Here is a 22,645-nt window from a genome sequence, read left to right on the forward strand (position 1 = left end):
TTAAGATGTTTCCCTTACGGTTACCACGGTTGCTACCATTGATTCAGCTCCACTGGTGGCAATAATAGGGGGAGTACTAAAATACACATGGTAACCACAACATCTTCTACAGCTGCTCTCAGGAGATTTAGACAACACAATGGTTAAAATGCTGGCAGCGGCCTGAAGACCTGTCTTTAGCACTTCCAAGTATTTTAATGAAAAGTAATTAGTGTCTTCAGTAATATATAGCATATAGGACCATCGCTATGACAGTCTATCTTTGGGAGTGTTCCTCTATCACTGATACTCAGGCTGCTCTTTAGTTAGTGAAATTATTTTTTTAAATGTATCTCCCTTGATAAATATGGTGGGTTGAAATCACGGGGGGAAATGTTTTCCTAACTTGAACCTGCTTTGCTCACCCAGAGAATCCAAAATATACTTTGAGAGATATGTGAGCCCTCAAGCTCTGTGACATTTGCTTATCCCTAGCTATTGCTTTTGACCGTGAGATTTTGGTTTGTGGAATGTTAGTATGTTTTATACAGGATGCTTCTGGTGAGCAGAGAAAAAGCAGAGCAAAAAGTGGCCAGCTTGGAGAAGAAGTTGGCAGAGGTCACAGACAAGTTATCCTCTTCCATGAATATAGATATCAAAGGACAAGAAGATCCTTTGGGATTTTTAGTAATAAAGGTACGAGTACTCTACTCTTCATTTATTTACAGAGATTATGGGGAGTGTTGCAGTGACATGCTGTGACAGTTTCTATTGTAAGTTAAATTTTGACTGCCCTGCTTTTCTGAGCACTCTGAAGAATGAAGCTACTGCCTAACATTTTCAATGGTTAGTTTCTGGCCAAGTGAGCCTGTTTTTTTTTAAAGGAAGTTTTTTTGTCCCAGGTCAAATCCAAAACTGGAAGGGACCTTTCCAACTCTCACACAACAGTGTAAATCTCACGAGAACAGCTGTGTTTGTGGAATTTCTGCCATGTTTGGCACCGCACTATCAGATGGCTACCAGAGCTCCTACCTCAAATACCTGAAGTGCAGCATCTTCCCTCTTGCCCCAGCCACACTATTGGAAGTGGTATAGGCAACAGTGGAATCTGCACCCACAGCACACTTCCTACGGAATACCACTCTTAACATCAGCAGCTCCACTAAGCGAAACAAACAGCATCTCCTCCACAGGCCTGGAGCCCCCACTGTCTCCCTCTATTCATATCTATGGAGATGGAGTTTGGCTGAGAGAGGTATTGTGGAAGGGGTGTCTCCCGCAGGTACTCCAGTGTGCTGAAAACAAAGGACTCCAAAAAGATGTGCCATCCCACCTGCAGCCCTTGGCATATTGGGGGAGGGGAATGACAGGATCACCATTTTGCTCCAGCGATCTCCAACTGGTGGAGAGTCCCTGGGAGTCACAGCCAGCTGATGTACATTAGAGCAACCAAACGCCCACTCAGATGCAATAATACTACTTGCAGGATTTGCAGTGCATTACTTGTCCATGAGACTGCATGCTTGGTTGGGGACCCCACGGGTACATTAATGAGCAGAAGGGATGGAGTAAATAAAGAAATGAGGCTGCTAAACTTTTCTGTTGAATGAAATTCATGTTCCAATAGCACATTTTAAATTTGTGTCTCTTCAATATTTGGTTTTTATTCCCCAGTTAAACGCATAATAATGGCATCAAATATTGAAGCTGTGTCAGTAGATGGTTTGCTTTTATTATGCAGTTTCCAACGCTCTTGAAGGAACATTCACTAGAAAAGACAAGAATTGCACTTCTTGAAAAAGCCTTGGCCACTCAAGAAATGGAGCTTAAAGCTAGTAGGGAAACAATAGTGAATCTTGTTTCAGAAATGAAAAAGGAGCAAAAAACAGCAGCTGGCCACACTGAACAACTGGCAATACTAAAGAAGGTAAGGACGATACTTTCCATGTATCTCTTTTACCAACTATCAGTGATATAGTATAGTGGATAAGGGCCTGGTCATACAAGGGAGAGCAAGATGCTCCCTTATTCCTTTGCATTGGCTGCCTGTGTTGTGAGTAACAGTGCAGAGAGCGGAGTAGAGTAGCTTCTGCAGGGCTGCTATGTGCCTCCACTGTTCCAGCTAGCATAGCCATGCAGGTGTGCAGTTGTTGACCTGGTGCAGAGTAGTTTCTATGTTGAGCAAGGTGGAAGGCAGATTGTGACTCTCATTGTCAACAATAGGTAATTTTCCTAGTGTAAACAGACTCTTTGGTGTTGGGCCTTACTACAGAGGCTGACTCATATTAATTTGGGGCCTAATGGATGACTCAGAGGGGGTCCCAAAGCAGACACCACAATGACGAGGACAGTGATCATGCGCCATGCAGGTGTGAGGCTCAAGTAAAAAATTCTAGTGGCGGCCTGACAAAAGGTAGTGAAATATCAAGATTTAAAGACACTCCTTTTCCTATTTTTGGGGTGAACAACTCAGGAGAAAAGGTATGACTTTTTCGCATTATTGGCAGGATTGAAATATTTCGTTTGCACAACTATACCTGGCAAAATTGGGTCCATCACAATAAAAAAACAATAACCCTCTTTGAATGCTTTAGCAGCATAGATATTATTTAAAGAGGTTGAAAAACCTATCCTGGATCCTCGTCTGAATGAAACAGGAACCCCTCCAAAGAGGCAATGCTGACAGACTGAGAAATATTGCGTTACTGTAATTTTCTTGCCTTTAGGAGAAGGATGAGGCTGCATTGACCAAGAAGACCTTTGAAAGGAATAACACCATTCTCTTAGAAAGATTGAAAGATAAACAAATAGCTTGGGATAACTGTTGCCAAGAACTGCTCCATAAAGAGAAAAAATTCACTGAGTTAGATAGAGCTCTGCATGCCTCCATGTATGAGACTAAAACTACACAGACCCTATATCAAACCTTCATCAGTCAGCTGGCTACACTCCTGAGCAACACCTTCATAACTGTGGCTGGGACAGAGAAAGCTATTAAAGAAAGGATACAAGAAATCTGTGGCAGTGAACATTCTTGGAAATCTGTGAGTACAGTAGTATCAAAGCTAGCATTTATGAATGCCATTTTGGTAAATCTGTTCTGAGACCTGTGCTGTTCAACATATTCATAAATGATCTGAAAAAGGGGGTAAACAGTGGGGTGGCAAAGTTTGCAGGCAATACAAAATTACTCAAGATATTTAAGTCCAAAGCTGACTGCAAAGAGTTACAAAGGGGTCTCACAAAACTGGGTGACTGGGCAGCAAAATGGCAGATGAAATTCAATGTTGATAAGTACAAAGTAATGCACATTGGAAAACATAAGCCCAACTACACGTACAAAATGAAGGGATCTAAATTAGCTGTTACTACTTAAGAAAAAAATCTTGGCATCATAATGAATCATTCTCTGAAAACATACACTCAATGTGCAGCAGCAGTCAAAAAAGCTAACAGAATGTTAGGAACCATTAAGGAAAGGATAGATAATAAAACAGATATCATAATGCCACTCTATAAATCCATGGTACACTGATACCTTGAATACTGTGTGCAATTTTGTTCACCCTACCCTCCCAACCCTCCCAAAATATTAGAATTTGAAAACGAGCAGAGAAGGGCAACAAAAATTATTATGGATATGGAACAGCTTCCATATGAGGGGAGATTAAAATGACTAGGACTATTCATTTTAGAAAAGAGATGACTACGTGGGGATATGATAGAAGTCTATAAAATCATGAATGGTGTGGAGAAAGTGAATAGGGAAGTGTTATTTACCCTTTCTCATAATACAAGAACCAAGGGTCACACAATGAAATTAATAGGCAGTAGGTTTAAAACAAACACAAGGAAGTAGTTCTTCACACAATGCACAGTCGACCTGTGGAATACATTGCCAATGGATGTTGTGAAGGCCTAAAGTATAACTGGGTTAAAAAAAGAGTTAGATAAATTCATGGAGGATAGGTCCATCAATGGCTATTAGCCAAGATGGTCAGGGATGTAACCCCGTGCTCTGGGTGTCCCTAAACCTCTGACTGACAGAAGCTGGGACTGGATGACAGGAGATGGGTCACTTGATAATTGCCCTGTTCTGCTCATTGCCTCTGAAGCATCTGGTATCGGTTATTGTTGGAAGACAGGATACTGGGCTAGATGGACCATTGGTTTGACCCAGTATGGCCATTCTTATGGTCTTATTATATTTTGTGAATAAAAACAATGGGACATATTCATCTCTACTGAAACTTTGCTAACTTTAGTGGGATGACAGCAGGAATGGATTTGTTGTATTATTACAACAAAACAATATTATAAAGAAATATACATATATTACTTATATTTTAGGAACAGTTCAAGAAAGCAAACAAATGGATTTCATTATGTAAAACTGAAGGCTGAGAGGTAACATAGGTTTCAACAATTTTTTACAGCTAGAACAAAATGTTTACCTGTACCCTAATTTTGATTCCCACAAATAGTGAGTTGAAGACTTGTAGAATCCAGAAAACCCCATTTAATTTTTTTGTAAAAGGAGAGAAGGTCTCATTTTAAAAGCATTTTCTCCTCCACCATGTGATCACTGCAGGAAGACAGCAAGTTGTACAATTCCTACACACACTAAAGTGAAATTGTCTCCCTTTGTGCTCAATAAGGGTGAAAATCTATAGCCTTTGTTTTCAGGAGGTCAAACTAGATTGTCATAATGGTCTTAAAAATCTATTAGCTCGTTTTTTTCCTATGTTGGAGCTTTGCTCAGTGTTTGTAGGGGGCAGAAGGGAATCAGGGAGACAGTTATGAAAAGAAGCCTAACTCCAGTAGCTTCTGTAGAGTTACTCCAGATTTACGCCAGGATAGCAGAGGGTAAATTTGGCCCATTGTGTCCCTTTACTACTAGAACTTATTTTTAGGCCAGAGCTAACTAAAAAATAATGCACGTTAGCAGAAATGCAAGAATTAATTGTATACAAATAGCTTAGCAACACTAACAGTATTATATGCATAAATAAGAATGGAAAGAAAATAACCTTATAATATAAACTCATTCTTACTGAAGCAACAAAGAATCATATGACCTTCCTTTAAATTACAGATGGATTAATATTTTTATTTTGTGACTAATCCTATAACGACAATGGGCCAGTTTCATTCCTAGTGAAACTTCATTGACTTTAGTTTAATCTGTAGACCACAGATGTACTGAATTTGAAAAGTCAGTCTTAAAACAGCTTGAAGCACTTACCTGTTAACACTTTGGTGTGCTGATACAGCCACCTCAGTCTCCCACTTACAATATGTACTGAGTATTGAGACGGGGGATTGTCTCACTCGTGACATTGAATAAGATGAGAAAATAATGAACTGCCAATGCTATATCTGATCATGGAGAAGATCCATCCATTTCTAAATCAAGAGAAATTATTGGAAGAACATTTGCAGTAATAGTTTTAAATATTTCCCCCTCTACATTGTAAAAGAAAGGTAAATGAATAATTTTGCAAATAAATATCAATGAAACTGTCAGTAAATGTAATGATATATTTAGCAACATGTTTGCCATTAGGTCTGTAATATTTAGTCTCTTCCTCAAAAATTTCAAACTCTTAGCCAAGATTCTTCTGTGAAATTGTAAAGTAAAATACTCTCCAATATGAATTAGAATAGCATCTGCTGTCACACTATGTAGCTAAATATTCTAAGATTTTGTTCACACATCATGGCCTAAGCAATTGGTTTCAAGAAAGATATTCAGCATACTATTGCTCTATGGCATAATGTTTACTCCTGGGGGAACTGTGCATCACTGTGCATCTGCAGAATTCATGGCCCCTACAGATTTCTTTGCTTACCTGCAGAAAAATGACTTCTGACGGGGAAGCAAAGGGAAGCCGCAGGAGCGGTCATGTGTCCACTCCCTGGCAGTGCAGACTGGTCAGTTTGGGTACCCAGAGCAGCTGGTAGAGACGTAAATCACTGCCTGGGTGTGGGGGACACTTGGTAGTCATTGGTGTGTGAGAGAGAGAGAGACACTCTGTCTCACTTGCTTGCTATTGCAGCACACTCGGCAGGGCAGGGCAGGGCAGGGCTTTGAGGTATTTCTGAAGAGGTAGGCTTGGAGCAGGTTCTGTTTCCTCAGGCAGAAGAGAAGGTAACAGCCTGCCTGCTTTGTGAATTGTTCCTATTGTTCTTAGTGGATTCCCCCACGAGTATAAAACAGGTGTAAAATTTTAAGGCTCCTTTACATTGCCAGAGTGGTGTAAAGGAAACTTATTGTAAAGGACAGTATGACCTTATAAAGGCTTATGGTATTTTAGTGATTAGAACTGGTCTAAATTTCTGGACTGAAAAAAATTTCCTATCAAAATTTGCTCCATGAACTGTTTGCAACTGACCTTTTTGGAGCTAGTCAGTAGCCAGTATAAATTGTGAGTTTGAGTCCCCAGCGCTCACTTGCTCTTCAGTTGTCTATGATGTAACACTGAGCATATGGCTGCATATATTTTTTGACTAATAATTAGAAGTAAAGGGTCAATACTAGCTACATTACTATTAGACAGAGGGGTTTGGTGATTTCCTCCAATGCTCCCCACTCCCATTCTCCATCCATTATACTGTAGTTTAAATTACCAAATAATTGAAACTAGCTGGATTTTATTGCATTATTTTGACAAAAAATATGCAGAATTTTAAAATATTGTGTGCAGAATTTTTGGGGGGGTTTTGGTGCAGAATTTTTAATTTTTTGGCACAGAATTCCCCCAGGAGTAAATGTTGCACAATTGGCCTGAAGCATTATGGAGGATTTCATCTCCTCAAATACATCAGATATTGGCTATTGCTGTAGGCAGGATACTACACTAGATGGACCATTGATCCCTTCCAATGTGGCAGTCCAATGTTCTTAAACTAACTTGGATTGGACAAAATAGCATTGGCTTTATTATGATGTTTGTGACAATATATAGTCCAAATTTTGCACTGTGCTGCATGAGTGCATTAGGAGAGGTAACCTCTTTCTTCCAGTTCTTTAGCAGGGCAGCATTCCTACCTAGCCTACAATAGAGGGCTTGGGAGGGGGTGGACTCCTATCATGAAAAATGTTCCAAAATGGGGCATAATTGGCTGACTAGGGGGTATGGACAGTCCCTCAGCAGTCAGTGCACATTCTGCCATTGAAAGCATGCAGTAGCCTCAGATATACATTGGTCCTTTTCAAAAGAGCAGCCTGCATCCTGGAATGTTGCATAGGATGGCTGAGCACACACTGGGTTGTGTTTCTGGTTACCCTCACAGTGCTGGCAGGGATTTGGCCCTAAGAAGAGTAGTTCTGAAACTCTCTTGAAGGTGGATGTATCAGAACATAAGGATGCCAGGAAGTAACAAGTATGTCAAAGTGTCAAATTGCTGTCTTTTACCCATAGAAAACTGATGAGCTGCAGCAGAAAGTTCTGTCACTAACCAGTCAGCTAGAGCAGCAGCGTGATCTATATCATGAGGCTCTGAGTAAATCCTACAAAGCTGAAGAAGTGCTTCAAAAACAAAAGGGATCCCTAAAGCGCGTGGAAAAAAAGCTTGCTGCAGAAGATTTGCTCTTAGAGAGATTTATCTCTGAAAGGAAGAAAGTAAGGAGACTTCTTTAAAGTTCACACCGATTTCTCGCAACAGAAACACTGACCCTGCAGAGTCAAACTGCATTGAGCCCTGATTGTGCAGAGGAACTGGGTAGAAAGCAGGGAGAGCCCAGTCTTGCAAGGTGTTGACACAGCCCTCAACTTTCATGGACTTTCATTGGCATTGAGGGTGCTCAGCACTTTGCAGGAGGCACGCACAGGTTCTGCAAGGACAGACTCCAGGAAAAAGGCCCAGTGTGGAAATGTATTGGCCGATTTCCAGTGCTAGTGGCCAGTGAGGGATTAGAGTCCTGTGAGAGATACAAACAACATACACTTCTTTCTTACAACTGTATATAATTTCTTTTCTTTTTACCTTCCATGTTATCTCACTCTCTTCTTCACATCATCGTTCTCCTTTTTACACTCTCATCTCTTCCCGTCTGTCCCCTTACCATTTGCTCTCATGCTTTCTCAGATGGATCTCTACATTTTCCTCCTCCTCCATCATCTCTCTTTTCTTCCCATCATCCCTGCATAGCTCCTTCCCTTTCCCAGCTTTCCAATGTTGTGCGTGGCAGCACCCCCTGTCTTGAAGTGGTTTCCATTATATGCAGGGTTTACTATTTTGTTCAATGGCTTTCAGCACCCCCACTCTAAAAATTGTTCCAGTGCCATTGCAACCAGGCAGTGTTTGTATGGAAGGTTTGCCATGGGGGAAAGGGAAGCCAACAGCACAACCTCCCCGCTTTTCACTGGTTTCAGGGCCTTCTATCCTTTCTCCCCCTTTTTGCTCCTCCTGCTGTTAGGTAGCATCTATCTTATAATACATCTAGGCAGATGACTCTCTAGCCTGCTTTAACTGATTGTGACTAACAAACACTCCCATAATGCGCCAGCTGAATAAGTATGAGGAGAAACTTAAAAATTGTAGCAGTAGGTATGTCATTTTGTATTATGGAATACAATTTAAAGAGTCTTTATGTACTATAGCAGGGCGCACTTTGCTCCTGGTCCTGGTCTAGCACTACAGATGCTGTTCAGACTTCACTGGTTAGGTATTCACGCTGTGCAGTTTATTTAAGTTCCCTCCATCAATATCTTTACAGTTCATGCAACAATACTACTTAAAACATCCCTTGTACCATCAGCCCTTTCACCCAGCGCCCAAGAGGAGAAGTCTCCGTTCCTTGTGTGCTCTCTAGGGCCTGATGTACTCTAGAAAATTAGGTCAGCATATCTATATTGCTCAGGGGTATCACTGACTGACGCAGTTTAACTGACCTAACCCCCAGTGAAGACAGCACCTAGCTACTGCCTCTCGGGGAGGTGGATTACCTACACCGACAGGAGAACCCTTCCTGTCAGCATAGGTAGCATCTTCACTGAAGCACTGCATTGGTGCCACAGTAGCAGTTTATAGGTAAACAAGCCCTAAGTCTGAGCTCAGGCAACCCTGCTCCTCTCTTCCTGCACTTCCTTTCTGTGCCTTTTTATCAGCATTCAGCTGATCGGCTAATGAATCCTTAGTGCAGGAGCCTGCCAGCCTGATTAGATAGTTCAATCAGACCTCTCTGGGGAACCAATTAGTGCAAGAGTGATCAGAGTTCTGGCTCACTTCCTAGTTCCCAGCACTCTGTCACATGGACATTTTTTATACTTATACAGAAAAATTTATAAATGTCTTTGTAGAAAATGTATTTCAAATAACAAGAATGTGAAGTAATAAAAGGTGGGGGGACAAGTCAAAAGAAACTAAAAAGAAAATTACTCTTAAATGACCTATTTATAACCTTGACTAGAATCATGCTAAAGTTTGTTTAATACATTTTACTCACTGGCTTCTTATGCAGCACATGGGGTTTCTACAAGAGCTGACAGAGAAGCTACAGATTAATCAGGTTAGCTCACCAGAAAGTCTGCACTGCCAATATGAAATGCTCTTGGACAAAGCACAACAGCTCAGTAAACTGGATACGGAATATCTTATTGAGAACAAGAACTGCATCTTTAATTTACAGAAGAAGGTCAGTGTAAAATCTCATTTTCACATTTTAAAGACCATTTCTCTTATTGAGAATGGCTGATCGTTATTACTAAGCTGTATTAGTCTTGTAGTAATGTCTGCACTTCTGTCATAAACCACTGTAGGAACTGGATGAATGACAATGTCCACTGAAAAATACAGAGATAAGTAGATGTTCACTCAAATGCCTATTAAGCCTAATCAAAAATAGAAAATACATTCTTCTTCCAATTGAACTGTAAATCTTGGTAACTGATACGGAATTTGTTATTTTCCTGAAAATGTCAAAGATAGCATATTTCAAATCACTTACTTTATGATTTCAGTACTTGGTTATAAATAGGAATTCTGGGCAAGTTTTACACCTAATGAATGTTTGTTCCCCGATGTCTGGTATTAATGTATATACTTACTAAATAAAACTGCTCACAAAAACTTAATAATCAATCCAAGGTAACATTTTTCATGTGGTTTAACACTTTAACCCCAGAAAACACTTTGGGTTAAATTCAGGGACAAGAACTCAGCCCAAGTAATGGGTACTTTTTTGGAGAGAGAAGGAAGGAAGAGGAATTCTGTGGATGAAGTAGCCCTCTGTGGTACAACATACCCTGGCTGCAGGGATGTGTAAAAAGGAGAGGAACTGAAGATATGTGCAGTGATGGGTTTGTCCCAATCTTTCCTCCTCCTTCAGCCTACTCCTGCCCCACCCTCTCCGGTCCTCTACTTTAAAGGGTGTCTCCACAGAGTTGGACTCCATGCCACACAGAGTTATGCAATACACAGGACAAGCCGTGGTTGTAATGTTTTAGTATTCAGTCTTCTTCAGGTAGGAGATGAGATGAAACAAGAATAATATTTGTAAAGGTTCCAGCCAACAATGTTTAAAGGCTACAGCCAACATATTTAGGGGTTCTTCTGAAGCAAATACTGGATGAAAAACTCTGGTTGGCACTGTTTAAAATAGGGTTTCTCCTTGGCAGTCATGATAAAGTGCAGTGGGTGAACATGTTAAGTGCATCACACACAGATGTTTTATGATGGTTTTTTTTTCTGGTAAGTTTTATCAAACAAAGCTGGGTCTTTCCCCTGCTTTACAAGTGAAGAGGGAGGTTCTGTGATATAAGAAAAAAACAACTATTAGAATACTGGAATATTTTCAGTGCTTAAAAAATCTTAATAGACTTCCCGAACATCAGCTAAAGCATTAAAAGTCAGCCTATTAAAATGATAACCTAATACATGCATGAAAGACTTCCCGAAAAGCAATATACATGCTTAAAGGCAACTGTGGCTTAGACAAATCAGGTACTATGTCATCCTGACCTCTCACTCAAAGCTACTCACTAGGGTATTTTTGTTTTAGGTAAGAAGAAATGTCAAATGTTAACAGCAGGAATTCAAATCTTTTATAGCATATCCTGTAAAAAAAAAAAAAAAAAAAAACCTCTCTTAATGTAGATAAATTCTCAAAGGGAAAAAATCAAAATGAAGAATTGGCAGATAGAACAACTGACAGAGAAGATCAAACAGTTCGAAAAAGGAAAAGAGCAACAGGTCTGCTTGAATGCTGGGCAGGAGCCACAGAGCCTGAAAGCCCAGAAAGAATCCGAGAAACTTCAGGAACAGCTTCGTGAAATGAAAATGTCAAATCAAACTCTCCAGGCAAAATTTGTGAGTGTAAATGATCTCAAAGTAAGTATAGCAATCTGTAAAATCAGATGAGAAATGGCTGCTAATTACATTCTGGAAATTTAGCGTTTTCTCTTCTATTTCTAAGGTAATTAGTCTTTTAGGCCATAGCTTTTAAAAAAAACCATTTTTTTGCAGAACAAAACCATAGAAGAACTCAGTAAATCTTTGGAAAAAGTTGAAAAGATTAAGGAGAAAGCAGCTAGAAAGGTGGTCAGTTTGAAAACAGAACTAGACTACACAGAACATGAGGCAAGGAAGGAGAAAGAGAGGGCCCATCATATGTTGGAAGCAGTCACTAATGAGCTCCACATATCAAAAAGAGCACTTGAAGAAGTAGCAAGAAGAGAAAAACAGGTACTTTCCTCCCATTACTATTAAAGCAAATCATTAATGTCTTTTTAGCAACTCTTAAAAAAGGTGATTAAATAGTTTTTAGTGCCTCTGGCCCATGTTAGTTGCAACTCAGTTCACACAGTGGTAGCTTAAGGAGTTTTTAAGAGATTTATTCAACAACCTGAAAAAAAAAGATTTTTATCCCAAAGATATCATGAACTGTGTTGCAGAAGAAAAGAGGAATATCACAAGCACCATATTATTCCCTAAAAGGTAATTAGAAATTATCTTATCCAGATTTAAAAAAAAAAAAAAGGGGGGGGGAATTCTAGGGCTTTAATTAAAAATTTGTCTAGGTGTAGATTTTTTTTACCCTAAAACTGATTCTAGCAACATTCTTATCACGTCCACTTCCTTATTACAATTATTGTGTGAAAGTAAGTGATATTTTTTGCTTTTCTTGTGGTTCTTTGTAGCTTGTTGACTTTAGAGAAGCCATTACGAAGATTATGGGATTTCGCATAAATACATTGGCTATATCAGACAAGGAGATCATCAGACAACTAAAGCAATTTATACAAGCCTATGAAATTTCTAAAGTTACTTCTAACAATGAATCAAAATTTTCGTGTGGTTTTACAACTGGATTTGAGAATCAGTAATGTGTATTTTGCTTCTTCTGAACACAACCTAGATTTTAGAGAGGATTTCTAGATTTCTGTAATATCATAGGTATCATAATCTAGTGATTAGCGCACAGGACTGGAAGTCTGGATTATATTCCTGGTTCTGTCACTTAATTGCAATGATACCTTGGGCACTCTCTGGCTCAGGTTCCCTAGACAATACTTATCTGCCATAAATTGGTGTTCTGAGCCTTAATTATTTGTTTAATGCTTTGAAATCCGTGGACGAAAGACTCCATATAAGGATAAAGTATCATTATATTAACTTTGACAAATCATCAAACAATTTTTGAAGAGTACCACCTACTAAATAATGTAAGTGTATTATTTTCACCATGATCTATAGTACTTAAAAAAAAGACATGCACGATATCAGGGGTCGGCAACCTTTCAGCAGTGGTGTGCCAAGTGTTCATGTATTCACTCTACTTTAAGGTTCCGCGTGCCAGTAATACATTTTAACGTTTTTAGAAGGTCTCTCTCTATAATACATAATTAAACTATTGTTGTATGCAAAGTAAATAAGGTTTTAAAAATGTTTAAGAAGCTTCATTTAAAATTAAATTAAAATGCAGATCTTATCAGGTTAGTGTGATCCTTGCCCTTGCTTTTCCTTGCTGAGTTTTCCAATGTCTGGCACGTATTTGGATACTTTAAGCTGCACACAGGCTTCTGAGTGATCAGTTGCTAACCGGCTCTGAGAGGGACAGAGGGCAGATTTCATGTGTGAAAATACCTGCTCACACAGGTATGTGGTTCGAAATGCTGAAAGCATTGCAAACTCAATTTTCTTCAAACAGTTACATTTCACTGGCAGGGACGTCCAGCAGATCAGAATAGAGGCCCCATGATCTCTTTCGATAGCTTTAAGTGCACTCCGCAGATCTCCAAACGTTGATGCCCACAATTCTGAGCTTTTAACTGAATGAGCTGCATTTCGAAATCTTCAACACCCATCCACTGAAATACAGACAAATCCAAGTCACTTTCGTTGAACTTTTCAGGTTTAATTAGAAAAGAAAGCATTGGGCCAAATCACTGGAAATCTTGAAATCTGTCAGAAAATTCTGATTCCAGTTGTTGCATGTACATTCCAATCTCATCAACACTGACAGTGCAAAGTGTTGTTAGCTCTTTTATGTGTTGGAAGTAGCAGAAAGTTGAAGTTCGAATATCTCGAGAAAAAACTGCTAAGTTTTACAACAAATGCCTTCCAGGTTTCATAAAGATCCAGAACCGTTTGCCCTGCACCCTGGAGATGGAGGTTGAGTTCGTTTAGGTGAGCGGTGATGTCAGTTAGAAACATGAGCTTACACAGCCATTTGTCATCATCCAGTTCAGGGTAATTTTGTCCTTTTTCCGACAAAAAGGCCTTGATTGCATCAAAACAGTTTATAAAGCACACCAAAACCTTGCCACGACTTAGCCACCAAATGTTGCTGTGAAGTGGAATGTTATTATAAGCACTGTCCATCTCTTCTAGCAGTGCTTGAAACTGTTTGTGAGACAAAGCAGATCGAGCAACAGGGACATTCACACTTTGCACCACTGTATTTATCACATTATTAAGCTCTGAATTAGACATTTTAGCACACAGGTTTTCTTGATGGATGATACAGTGAAATTTGACTGTCAGGCGGCCAATTTGATCTTCAAGTAACTTTACAAATCCCTTCTGTATTCCAATCATGGCAGGAGCACCATCTGTTGTCACACAAGATATTTTTCTGATGTCAACTGCTCGTTCTTCAAAATGGTTTACAAAAGTTTCCGCTATATCTTCCCTCTTTGTTGTGCCATGCCAGGGTTTTAGGCAACAAAGTTCCTCTTGGATTTCATCGGAAGCACAATATTTTGTAACAACTGCCAAATGTGGAACGTCATTTATATCCATGCTCGCCTCAACTGCAACGCTAAACACTGCTGTGTCCTTTAATGCAGTTGTCTGCTTTTCCTTAATGTTTTCTGCCATTTCGCTTACGCATTTCTCAACTGTTCTGGCAGAGACAGGCAGTTCTTTTATTCTAGATATACATCTTTATTTGGCAAATCATTGAACAAAACCTCCGAACTGCTGAGAAAAACTTCTTTTATATATTCCCCATCTGTAAATGGCTTTCCATTTTTTGAAATGCACTGTGCAATCTTGTAACTTCCTTCTGTGGCTTGATTTTTACTTACCCTTAAGCATTTAAAAACACTGCTTTGCTTCTCATATCCTGCTACTGCCTTTTTGATCAATTCAGTCTTGTCTGCTTCATCAAGAAAGGTTTTCTCGTGCTTCGTTTGAAAATGTCGTCAAACACTTGATGTGCGACAAACAACACTTTCACAACAGAAAGCACAAACAGCACGGTCCTTCTTTTGAATAAATCCAAATGTGTCTGTCCAAGAAGGCTGAAATGAATGGACATCTAACTTTGCTTTCTTAGGAGCTGACATTTTGTCAAATGTACTCCTCAACTTACAGTGGGAAAAAAATCGCGACAGATGCAGTGCACTGTTCCACGTGATGTGATAGTGATGCAAGCAGCAAATCAGGACTTAAAAATATCCCAGTACAGTGGCACTGGAACAATTTTTAAGGTGGGGGTGAGCAACAGCTGGGGGCGGCTGCAGAGCCCCGGGCCAGCGGCCGGGACCCTAGGATGGCAGCAGAGCCCCCGGCACCAGTGGCCAGCACCCGGGGCTGGCAGCGGTCTGAGCGGGGCCGACGTCCGGGACCCCGGGTGGCACGGGGCTGGCATCTGGGACCCCAGACCGGCAGCAGAGCCCCCAGGCCGGCGGCCAGGACCCGGACAGTGTGAGTGCCACTCAAAATCATCTCGTGTGCTGCCTTTGGCATGCATGCCATAGGTTGCTGACCCCTGCACTATATCCTCAGCTGGCATTATTCATGGCCCCATGATTTTTTTGTAGATTAGCCTGGATTTGTCAGCAGTTAGAAATAAATATCATGTGCCACACATTTTTAAAGTGGAGGCAAAGCTCTGCGTATTAATCCATCAACTGTATATACAAGTTGTGGGCCATGAGCAAAATTATAACATGTGAACTACCAATAACAACATTTTCTGGTTTAGTATATTTCCAAAAGCATGGCCTGAATTTTAGAAGTGCTATGCAATCACAACTCCATATGAAATCAATGGGAGCTATAAATGCTCAATACCTCTGAAAATTAGGCTTTTGCCTTTTAACCCGCTCTTAGTATTTTTATATAAATGTTATTGTTTTTTTCTTAGTTATTACTGTTGTTTTTACTCCACTGTATTTTATTTATCTCTCATGACAATATTTCTGTTATTTGTGTCTCAATTGTTGCTTTTATTTTTATAAATATTATTTTAGATTCTCTTTCATATGTTCCTTTACTCCCCATTATTTATTATTGTTATTTAGATAGTGGCAGTATTCCAAATGTGCTAGGGGTTCTCCAAACATCTGAGGTCCCATTTCTTGCCCTTAAGAGTCTACAGTGTAAAAAGACAAAGACAGACAAAAGTTGTGGAAAACAGACATGACATACAAATAAAGTGAGCAGAGTGATAATAAGAATGAGTATTTTAGTTTGTTTAATTTAAATAACTCCATTTCCCCCTATAATTCAGCCATTTTATCATCTTCTCACACAAGTCCCAGCTTAATTTCCTGTGTCCCATGCCCTTTCCCCTAACATTCAACCTCCTCTCTACATATAGATGAGCAGTTCATTCATGAGGTAAAATAATAATAATAAAAATAATAATAATAATAAGAGAAGGTTACTCACCTTGTGCAGTAACTGAGGTTCTTTGAGATGAGTGTCCCCGTGGGTGCTCCACTCCAGGTGTTGGTGCGTACCTGTGGAGCACCCACGGGGACATCTCTTGAAGAAGAATAAAAAATACAAGAGATGAATTACTCAACTAATTTCTTGTAAGGATTACGGAGAAAATGGGAATATAGGAGGGATTTAAATGAGGAGAGGTTGGTGGCATTGTAGACTAGCCCAATCAGGGTGTTCCATGTGTAGGGTATGGCATAGGAAGGAACCCTGAAGATAGTTGTGCCTGAACCAGGCAAATGGCATAACTCTTACATATTATTAGCTCTTATCTTTCCATTTTGTCTTGCTGCGTTATTTCTAATTTTTATAAGATACCTCTGATTATTACAGATACTGTGTTACAGTGACATCTTCTTCCCCAAATCCACTAGTGTTCATTCAAAACTGCAGGGATTCAATGAAGATGGAGACAGACATCTGGATTTTTGGCACTCCTCAATTTGCCTTTTAAAATATTTAACTTGAGCCCATGTGTTCTTCTTATTAAAGAAATTAATGTGGGAATATTGGTAATTTATGGTGAATCCTAGAGACTCTAGAATTCTGATCAGAAGATTTCTCTTCTTCTCCTCTGATAGTATTCTTCATCAACCAACCATCTCATGAGTTCCCAACTCTGCAGTGCCACTACACTGCAATCATAGATACATATTTTAGGTGGGTGTGACATTCCCCAGGGTACAATCTGGACTGTTGAACAGCTCAATTCTTAATTGTCCCCACAATTCTCCAACTTGGGGTTCCTTTTATGTTGCTTTGGTCCTGGCTTGTTCACACACAGCCTCTCATGATATGAGTTCCCTAGCCAGTCACTACTGAATTATATTGCAGGGTGACACCAGCAAATTTGCAGTCCCAGACTTGTCCCCAGAAATGTGCATCTTGGATTGCCCAGCAACCTCCTGGACAATACAGTACTTATAGAAAGTCTGTCATTTCATTAACAGAAAATGATATGTACAAACCCTGTTATCTCAAATGAAGGTTCCCAAACACTTCAATCCAAACCCACACTGGTTTAGTTAAAACAATAGAACAGGTTTATTACCTACAGAAAAATAGATTTAAGTGATTACAAGCAATGATGCATAAAAGTCAGAATTGGTTACAAAGAAATAAGAGGTAAAGGGAAACTAATTTCTAATTTAACAAGCTAAGTGAATTTAAAAGCAAAAGGTTTCTCTCACCAAATGCTGACAGCAGTCTGGCTGGAATCCTTTAGCCAGGACCACTTCCCCAGTTCACTGATGCTTCTTTTCTTTCAAACGTTGTTGATGATGTGAGTAGAGATGAGGGGAGAGAGGTGATTTGTGTCCTCTGTTCCTCATTTTTATATATTTTCCTCCTCTTTGAGAATCATTTCCAGCATGTTCAGGCAACAGCCATTCTGTTTACATGGGAAGCCTCCAGCTTTTCCATTGTCAAGATGTAAATTTCTCACTCACACCCTTTTTCCTGCCAAAGATTGGCTGCTTACCCAAATGACAGTCCATTTGATTGTGTTGACATCTGGATGAGGAGTCAGTTTGCCTTTTGTCTCTGAGGAACTGGTCTGGACTGCTTCCTCAGATTTGGAATATGCCTTAGTAATATCATACAGTAGAATCTTATACTTTACATACAGTGTTACCACACATGTTTTACCAGGACAATAATGATCAGGGAATTATGAGTTTTCAAATGATTCCTCACAATGCACGGTTTTGTAAAGGTGGTGAACATAAGAGTATAGTCTTTCACAGTGGGCCCAATTCTGCTTATTGGTTGGATGGTATCAATAGACAGGCATCCTACCCCATAAAATGCCAAATTTGGCTCAGCACAGAACATCATGGGGATGCATTAACGCATGTAGTGGCCTCTACACTGTTCAAGTGACAGCATGAAAACTAACCTAACAATTCTACTTACAGATCTGCACTATATCTCTCAGAAATATGGACTAAATAAAGTATTTCTGAGCCTCTGCATGTTTCATCTGTCATCTCCAGATCAAATCTTCCACATGTGTGATGGGAAGATATGCAAAAAGATGTAGGGAATAGGCTAACGTTATTAGTTTTTCCTATACTATTGTCTGAACTGTTCATTCTAGGAGTGAATGTCAACCTTTGCTGGAATACTTAAATTTTAGAGCCTCCTCAAATGTACCCAGTAAGGAGCTAAATATATTTTATCATCCTTCAGCTAAATTAGAGATCCAGATGCAAAATTTAACAAGTAAGGGACATCCTACAGATTTGTAACACTCCTCAGAAGATTTTGGATCTATAATCCGATTTTTCTAATTGCTAATGCAGCTAAGGTCAAACAACCTCAATCTAATACTAGAATGAGAAATCAGAAGTTTTAGGCTATGGACATACTCTTGCCATTGACAATTCACTCACACCTATTATATTTCTATGGATTGTGTTTTCCACAAAAAGCCCTCAGGATTACAAGGTACAGGGAATAATTTAACAACAGTTATAAGGGACAAGCAAAATCACATAGTTTAGAAAGATTTAAAAATTAAATAGCTGACCTGGAAAACTAAATATTAAACTAACACTGATACACTGAAGTATTTACAAGGAAATTGTCCAGTTAAGCTCACATAAATCATGTCCTAGTAACACAGATGTAATGGGTCTAAATTCTCCTTTCACGCTAGGGTAAATCAGAAGTAACTCAGCTGAAGTCAGTGGAATTAGAACAGTGTAAAATTAGTATGAAAAGAGAATTAGGTCAAATGTGCATAGTTTAAAATATATTAACAATTTTTGCTGAAAATGTAGCTTTTAGCAAGAGGCAGGTCAAACCAATATCAAGAGATGTGGGAAGACACGGTATTACAACATTGTATTGCCCCAAAGACAAGCATTGTGGCATCTGTGGCACTTGGCTAAATTTTTGCTCACGTGCAAACTCAAAAGGCCTGTTTTTTTCTGTTTTCTAGCAGTTCATACCAACCCCCAAACTAGTATTTCACTGATGATATGACACTATTTATTACACTAAATCTCAGCATTAAGATAAAAAGCTAACAGCTTTATTGAACATATTTGGCTTTTCTAGAGGTCTGCTTAAAATGATCAAACTTCTGGAGCCTGATTTTCAGGTTTGAGTTGGCTCTTTTGTGCTGGTGGAGTGGCAAAAATGGTCAGATAGCCAGAGGATCTGGCTACCTGGGGAATCTACAGATCTCCACCAACCCACCCCTGAAATTCCTGGCATATGGGGTGCATTCAGGAGAAAGAAGAGGTGGCATCTTTGTCTTTGATTATTCCTGACTGTTGGAATGGTACCTTTAGGATGTAGGTTAGAGAAACCCTACGACTGCTCTAATTTATACCAAGCAGTGAACTGGCTCCCCCAGCCAGCCTCCAAATCGTGTTCCTGGTAAGGTGGCATAAAGTTTCCTGTGCCCCATCCTTCGGTCCTGTAGTGAGCACAACTAAACAGATTCCACTGTTGGGATCCTAAGGTATCCTATTCCAGCATGTTTTGTTTTTGTTTTATTATTTTCAGCACCATGTGCTAGTGAAACCTGTTAAGTGACAAATTGAGTGTATTCAGGATTGAATACTAACTTTCCTACAGCTTCTTCATAGATCAATACAGAAGGTGCAATCCTGATTGCTAAGATCACTGAAGTCAATGGCAAAACTTCCATTGACTTCAACCAGGCCAAGATCTCACTTAAAGTCCAAGCCAGTCTACCGACGCAGTGCCAGGTTTACAATGGCTCCAGTGGCTCCATGGAGCCAGGCCCATGCCCAGAAGGGGCCCGGGCCTGCTCCGCTTGCAGTGTCCCCTGAGACCCCGCTGGCTCCCCCCGCCCACCACTTGTTCCTCTCGGCCTGCCCGCTGGCTGGCCGAGGGCTCCTCTCCACTCCCTGGCTCCACCCCCTGGTCCTCTCAGCCCCCAGTGCACCTCCGGCTCTGGGCAGTCTCGGCTTCTCACCACCTGCGGGGCCCCACCTGTCTCCCTGGAGCTGAGGTTGTCTGGGACTGGTGCAGAAGCCTGGCCAGTCTCAGCCAGGTGTGTGTGTGGGGGGGGAGGGGGGGAGGAGAGACAGTGTGGAGGGCTTGGCAGGGCCCCTCCAGGCAAGTGCGTCTTGAGGGACCCCGGCCAGGGCAGGTCCTGGCCTGGCTGATCGTACCACTCCCGAGCCGAGAGGCCGGAACAATTCCAGGCCCTGGCTGTGCTGCCAGCTCTGCCCGGCAGACACAGTCGCCTCCCAGCAAGGCTGGTGAGTGTGGCCAGAAGGCAGGGTTTGGGGGAGTGGGTCTGTGGAGAGTCTGGGGGGTAGCTGGGCTGTGAAGGGGCAGGGAGGATTTGTGTGTGTTGGGGCACTAGGGAGTGGTAGTTCTATGATGGGTGCTGGGCAGTTGCGTGGCATGGGCCTGCCCCCGAGGGTAAGGGGCACACTGGTAGCACAGGGCCAGGCAGGCCACTGTGCTTCTAGCAACTGCGGGTTTGTAAATAGTGCCCTCGCACTGGGTGGGCCACTGCCAAGCCATGCCCCATTGCCTCTGGCTTGCCCCTCGCTCCAGGGACTGACCTCCCCACGCCATGCTCCATTGCCTCCATGGGGGCCCACAAATATGTTTGGCGCCAGGCCCACAAAAGGTTAATCCGGCCCTGTCTACCATCCTCAGTTTACACAGCTAGGAGTTTAGAAACTGTACATAAAAATATTCAGAAAGGAGGTTCCTTTCCCAGGGAAATCAGTGAAGTAGTTTTGAAGATGAATTTCTAATACTAATAAAGAAAATGTAATAGGCCATTGTATGCACCTGTTGTTAGATGTACCTTGTATCATGATCAATATAAAAGAAAATGATATTTTCTTGATTACTCATTCAAGCAGGAAATGAGGTCTCTTACCTGCAAATTGAGATGTTTCCTAAGTAATTGGATAGCCTTTGTACATCTTCAATTTTTGATGTTATTGAGTAGTTTATGGCATTTACTAAGATGTTTTAGCCTAATCATTTTTTGATGGGATAAAATACCACTATTACAAGATGGAACATCTTCCTGACAGAAGAAACCATTTAACAAAATAGATTCTGAATTACAATTACTGGTCAGTGATACATATACTGTACAGTACAGCTGCAAGAAATATTTAAAATATCAACCCGGAACTAACTATACAAATTATACAAAAACGTTTAATTGTAGTGGTTTTCTTTCTTCTTTTAACCTGAAAAAGGTTTTGGCAGAAATTACTTTAGTGCTACAAAACATTTTTGTAAAGACTTATCTGCTGCAGAATTACAGAATTTTTAAAAAGTTCTAGATATGATTCTAAAACAGAACTGATTTAGGAACATAGTTAATGAAATGGTAAACAAAAGTTAATGCAATATTGGTCTCCTTCGTGATGTGTTAGAAGAGAAAATGGGGGAAAAAACGGTTACTCACCTTTTTGTAACTGTTGTTCTTCAAGATGTGTTGTTCATGTCCATTCTAAGCAGATGTGTGCACGCCATGTGCACGCCAGCTGGAAGATTTTACTATAGCAGTGTCTGTAGGGTTGGCTTTGGCGCCCCCTGGAGTGGCGCCTTCATGGCGCTGCATATAGGGGCCAGCTGACCCTCCACCCCCTCAGTTCCTTCTTGCCGACACGCCAACAGAGGGCAGGAGGGTGGGTATTGGAATGGACATGAACAACACATGTCGAAGAACAACAGTTACAAAAAGTAACCGTTTTTTCTTCTTCGAGTGATTGTTCATGTCCATTCCAAACAGGTGACTCACAAGCCTGAACCTAGGCGGTGGGATCGGAGGTCACTGCAGACTGGAGTACTGCATGGCCAAAGGCTGAATCATCTCTGGCCTGGTGCGTGATGGCATAGTGTGCCGTAAAAGTGTGGATTGAGGACCACGTGGCCGCTCTACAAATTTCCTCATCGGGACCTGGGCCAGGAACGCAGTGGAAGAGGCCTGTGCTCTTGTGGAGTGGGCCATGATAGGCGGGGCTGGAATGTTAGCCCGACTGTAGCATTCCCAGATGCAGGTTTTGATCCAAGAGGAGATCTGCTGTGAAGAGACCGGGAGCCCCTTCATCCTGTCGGCCACAGCAACAAAAAGTTGGGTTGATTTCCTGAAGGGTCTTGTCCTTTCAATGTAGAATGCGAGGGCCCTGCGAATGTCCAGGGAATGTAGCCTACGCTCCTTAGCCAAGGAGTGCGGTTTCAGATAGAACACTGGGAGAAAAATGTCTTGACCCATGTGAAATGGGGAAACCACCTTAGGAAGGAATGCTGTCTTTGTGGAAGACGGTGTATGGAGGTTCAGATGTCAGTGCTCTGAGTTCCGACACCCTCCGGGCTGATGTGATAGCCACCAAGAATGCGACCTTATATGAAAGATATAACAGCGAGCACGAAGCCAGCGGCTCGAAGGGGGGCCCTGTGAGGACGGACAGGACCAAATTGAGGTCCCAAGCAGGGACAGGTTGACGAATGTCCAGGAACAACCTGTCAA

At 41.0% G+C, this 22,645-nt stretch overlaps 1 protein-coding gene across 1 annotated transcript; it reads left to right on the forward strand.

Moving 5' to 3' along the window:
- Positions 1-531: 531 nt before the first annotated feature.
- On the forward strand, positions 532-12,868 carry LOC101953673 (coiled-coil domain-containing protein 170-like). The gene is made up of 8 exons (XM_065590937.1): positions 532-675; positions 1,721-1,906; positions 2,706-3,023; positions 7,404-7,604; positions 9,446-9,619; positions 11,080-11,313; positions 11,449-11,667; positions 12,123-12,868. Exons 1-8 carry the CDS (start codon positions 532-534, stop codon positions 12,306-12,308), a joined length of 1,662 nt encoding a protein of 553 aa, XP_065447009.1. The 3' UTR covers positions 12,309-12,868.
- The last annotated feature ends 9,777 nt before the right edge of the window (positions 12,869-22,645 follow it).

This window comes from Chrysemys picta, chromosome 4, assembly GCF_011386835.1.
Source record: "Chrysemys picta bellii isolate R12L10 chromosome 4, ASM1138683v2, whole genome shotgun sequence".
NCBI classification, from domain to species: domain Eukaryota; kingdom Metazoa; phylum Chordata; order Testudines; family Emydidae; genus Chrysemys; species Chrysemys picta.

Bases quoted from the DNA above. Each gene is read 5' to 3' on its own strand.
- LOC101953673 (XM_065590937.1), top strand. From the start codon at position 532: ATGCTTCTGGTGAGCAGAGAAAAAGCAGAGCAAAAAGTGGCCAGCTTG. The intron at 676-1,720 runs GTACGAGTACTC...TTTATTATGCAG, and splicing joins TGGGATTTTTAGTAATAAAG to TTTCCAACGCTCTTGAAGGA. The intron at 3,024-7,403 runs GTGAGTACAGTA...TTTTACCCATAG, and splicing joins GTGAACATTCTTGGAAATCT to AAAACTGATGAGCTGCAGCA.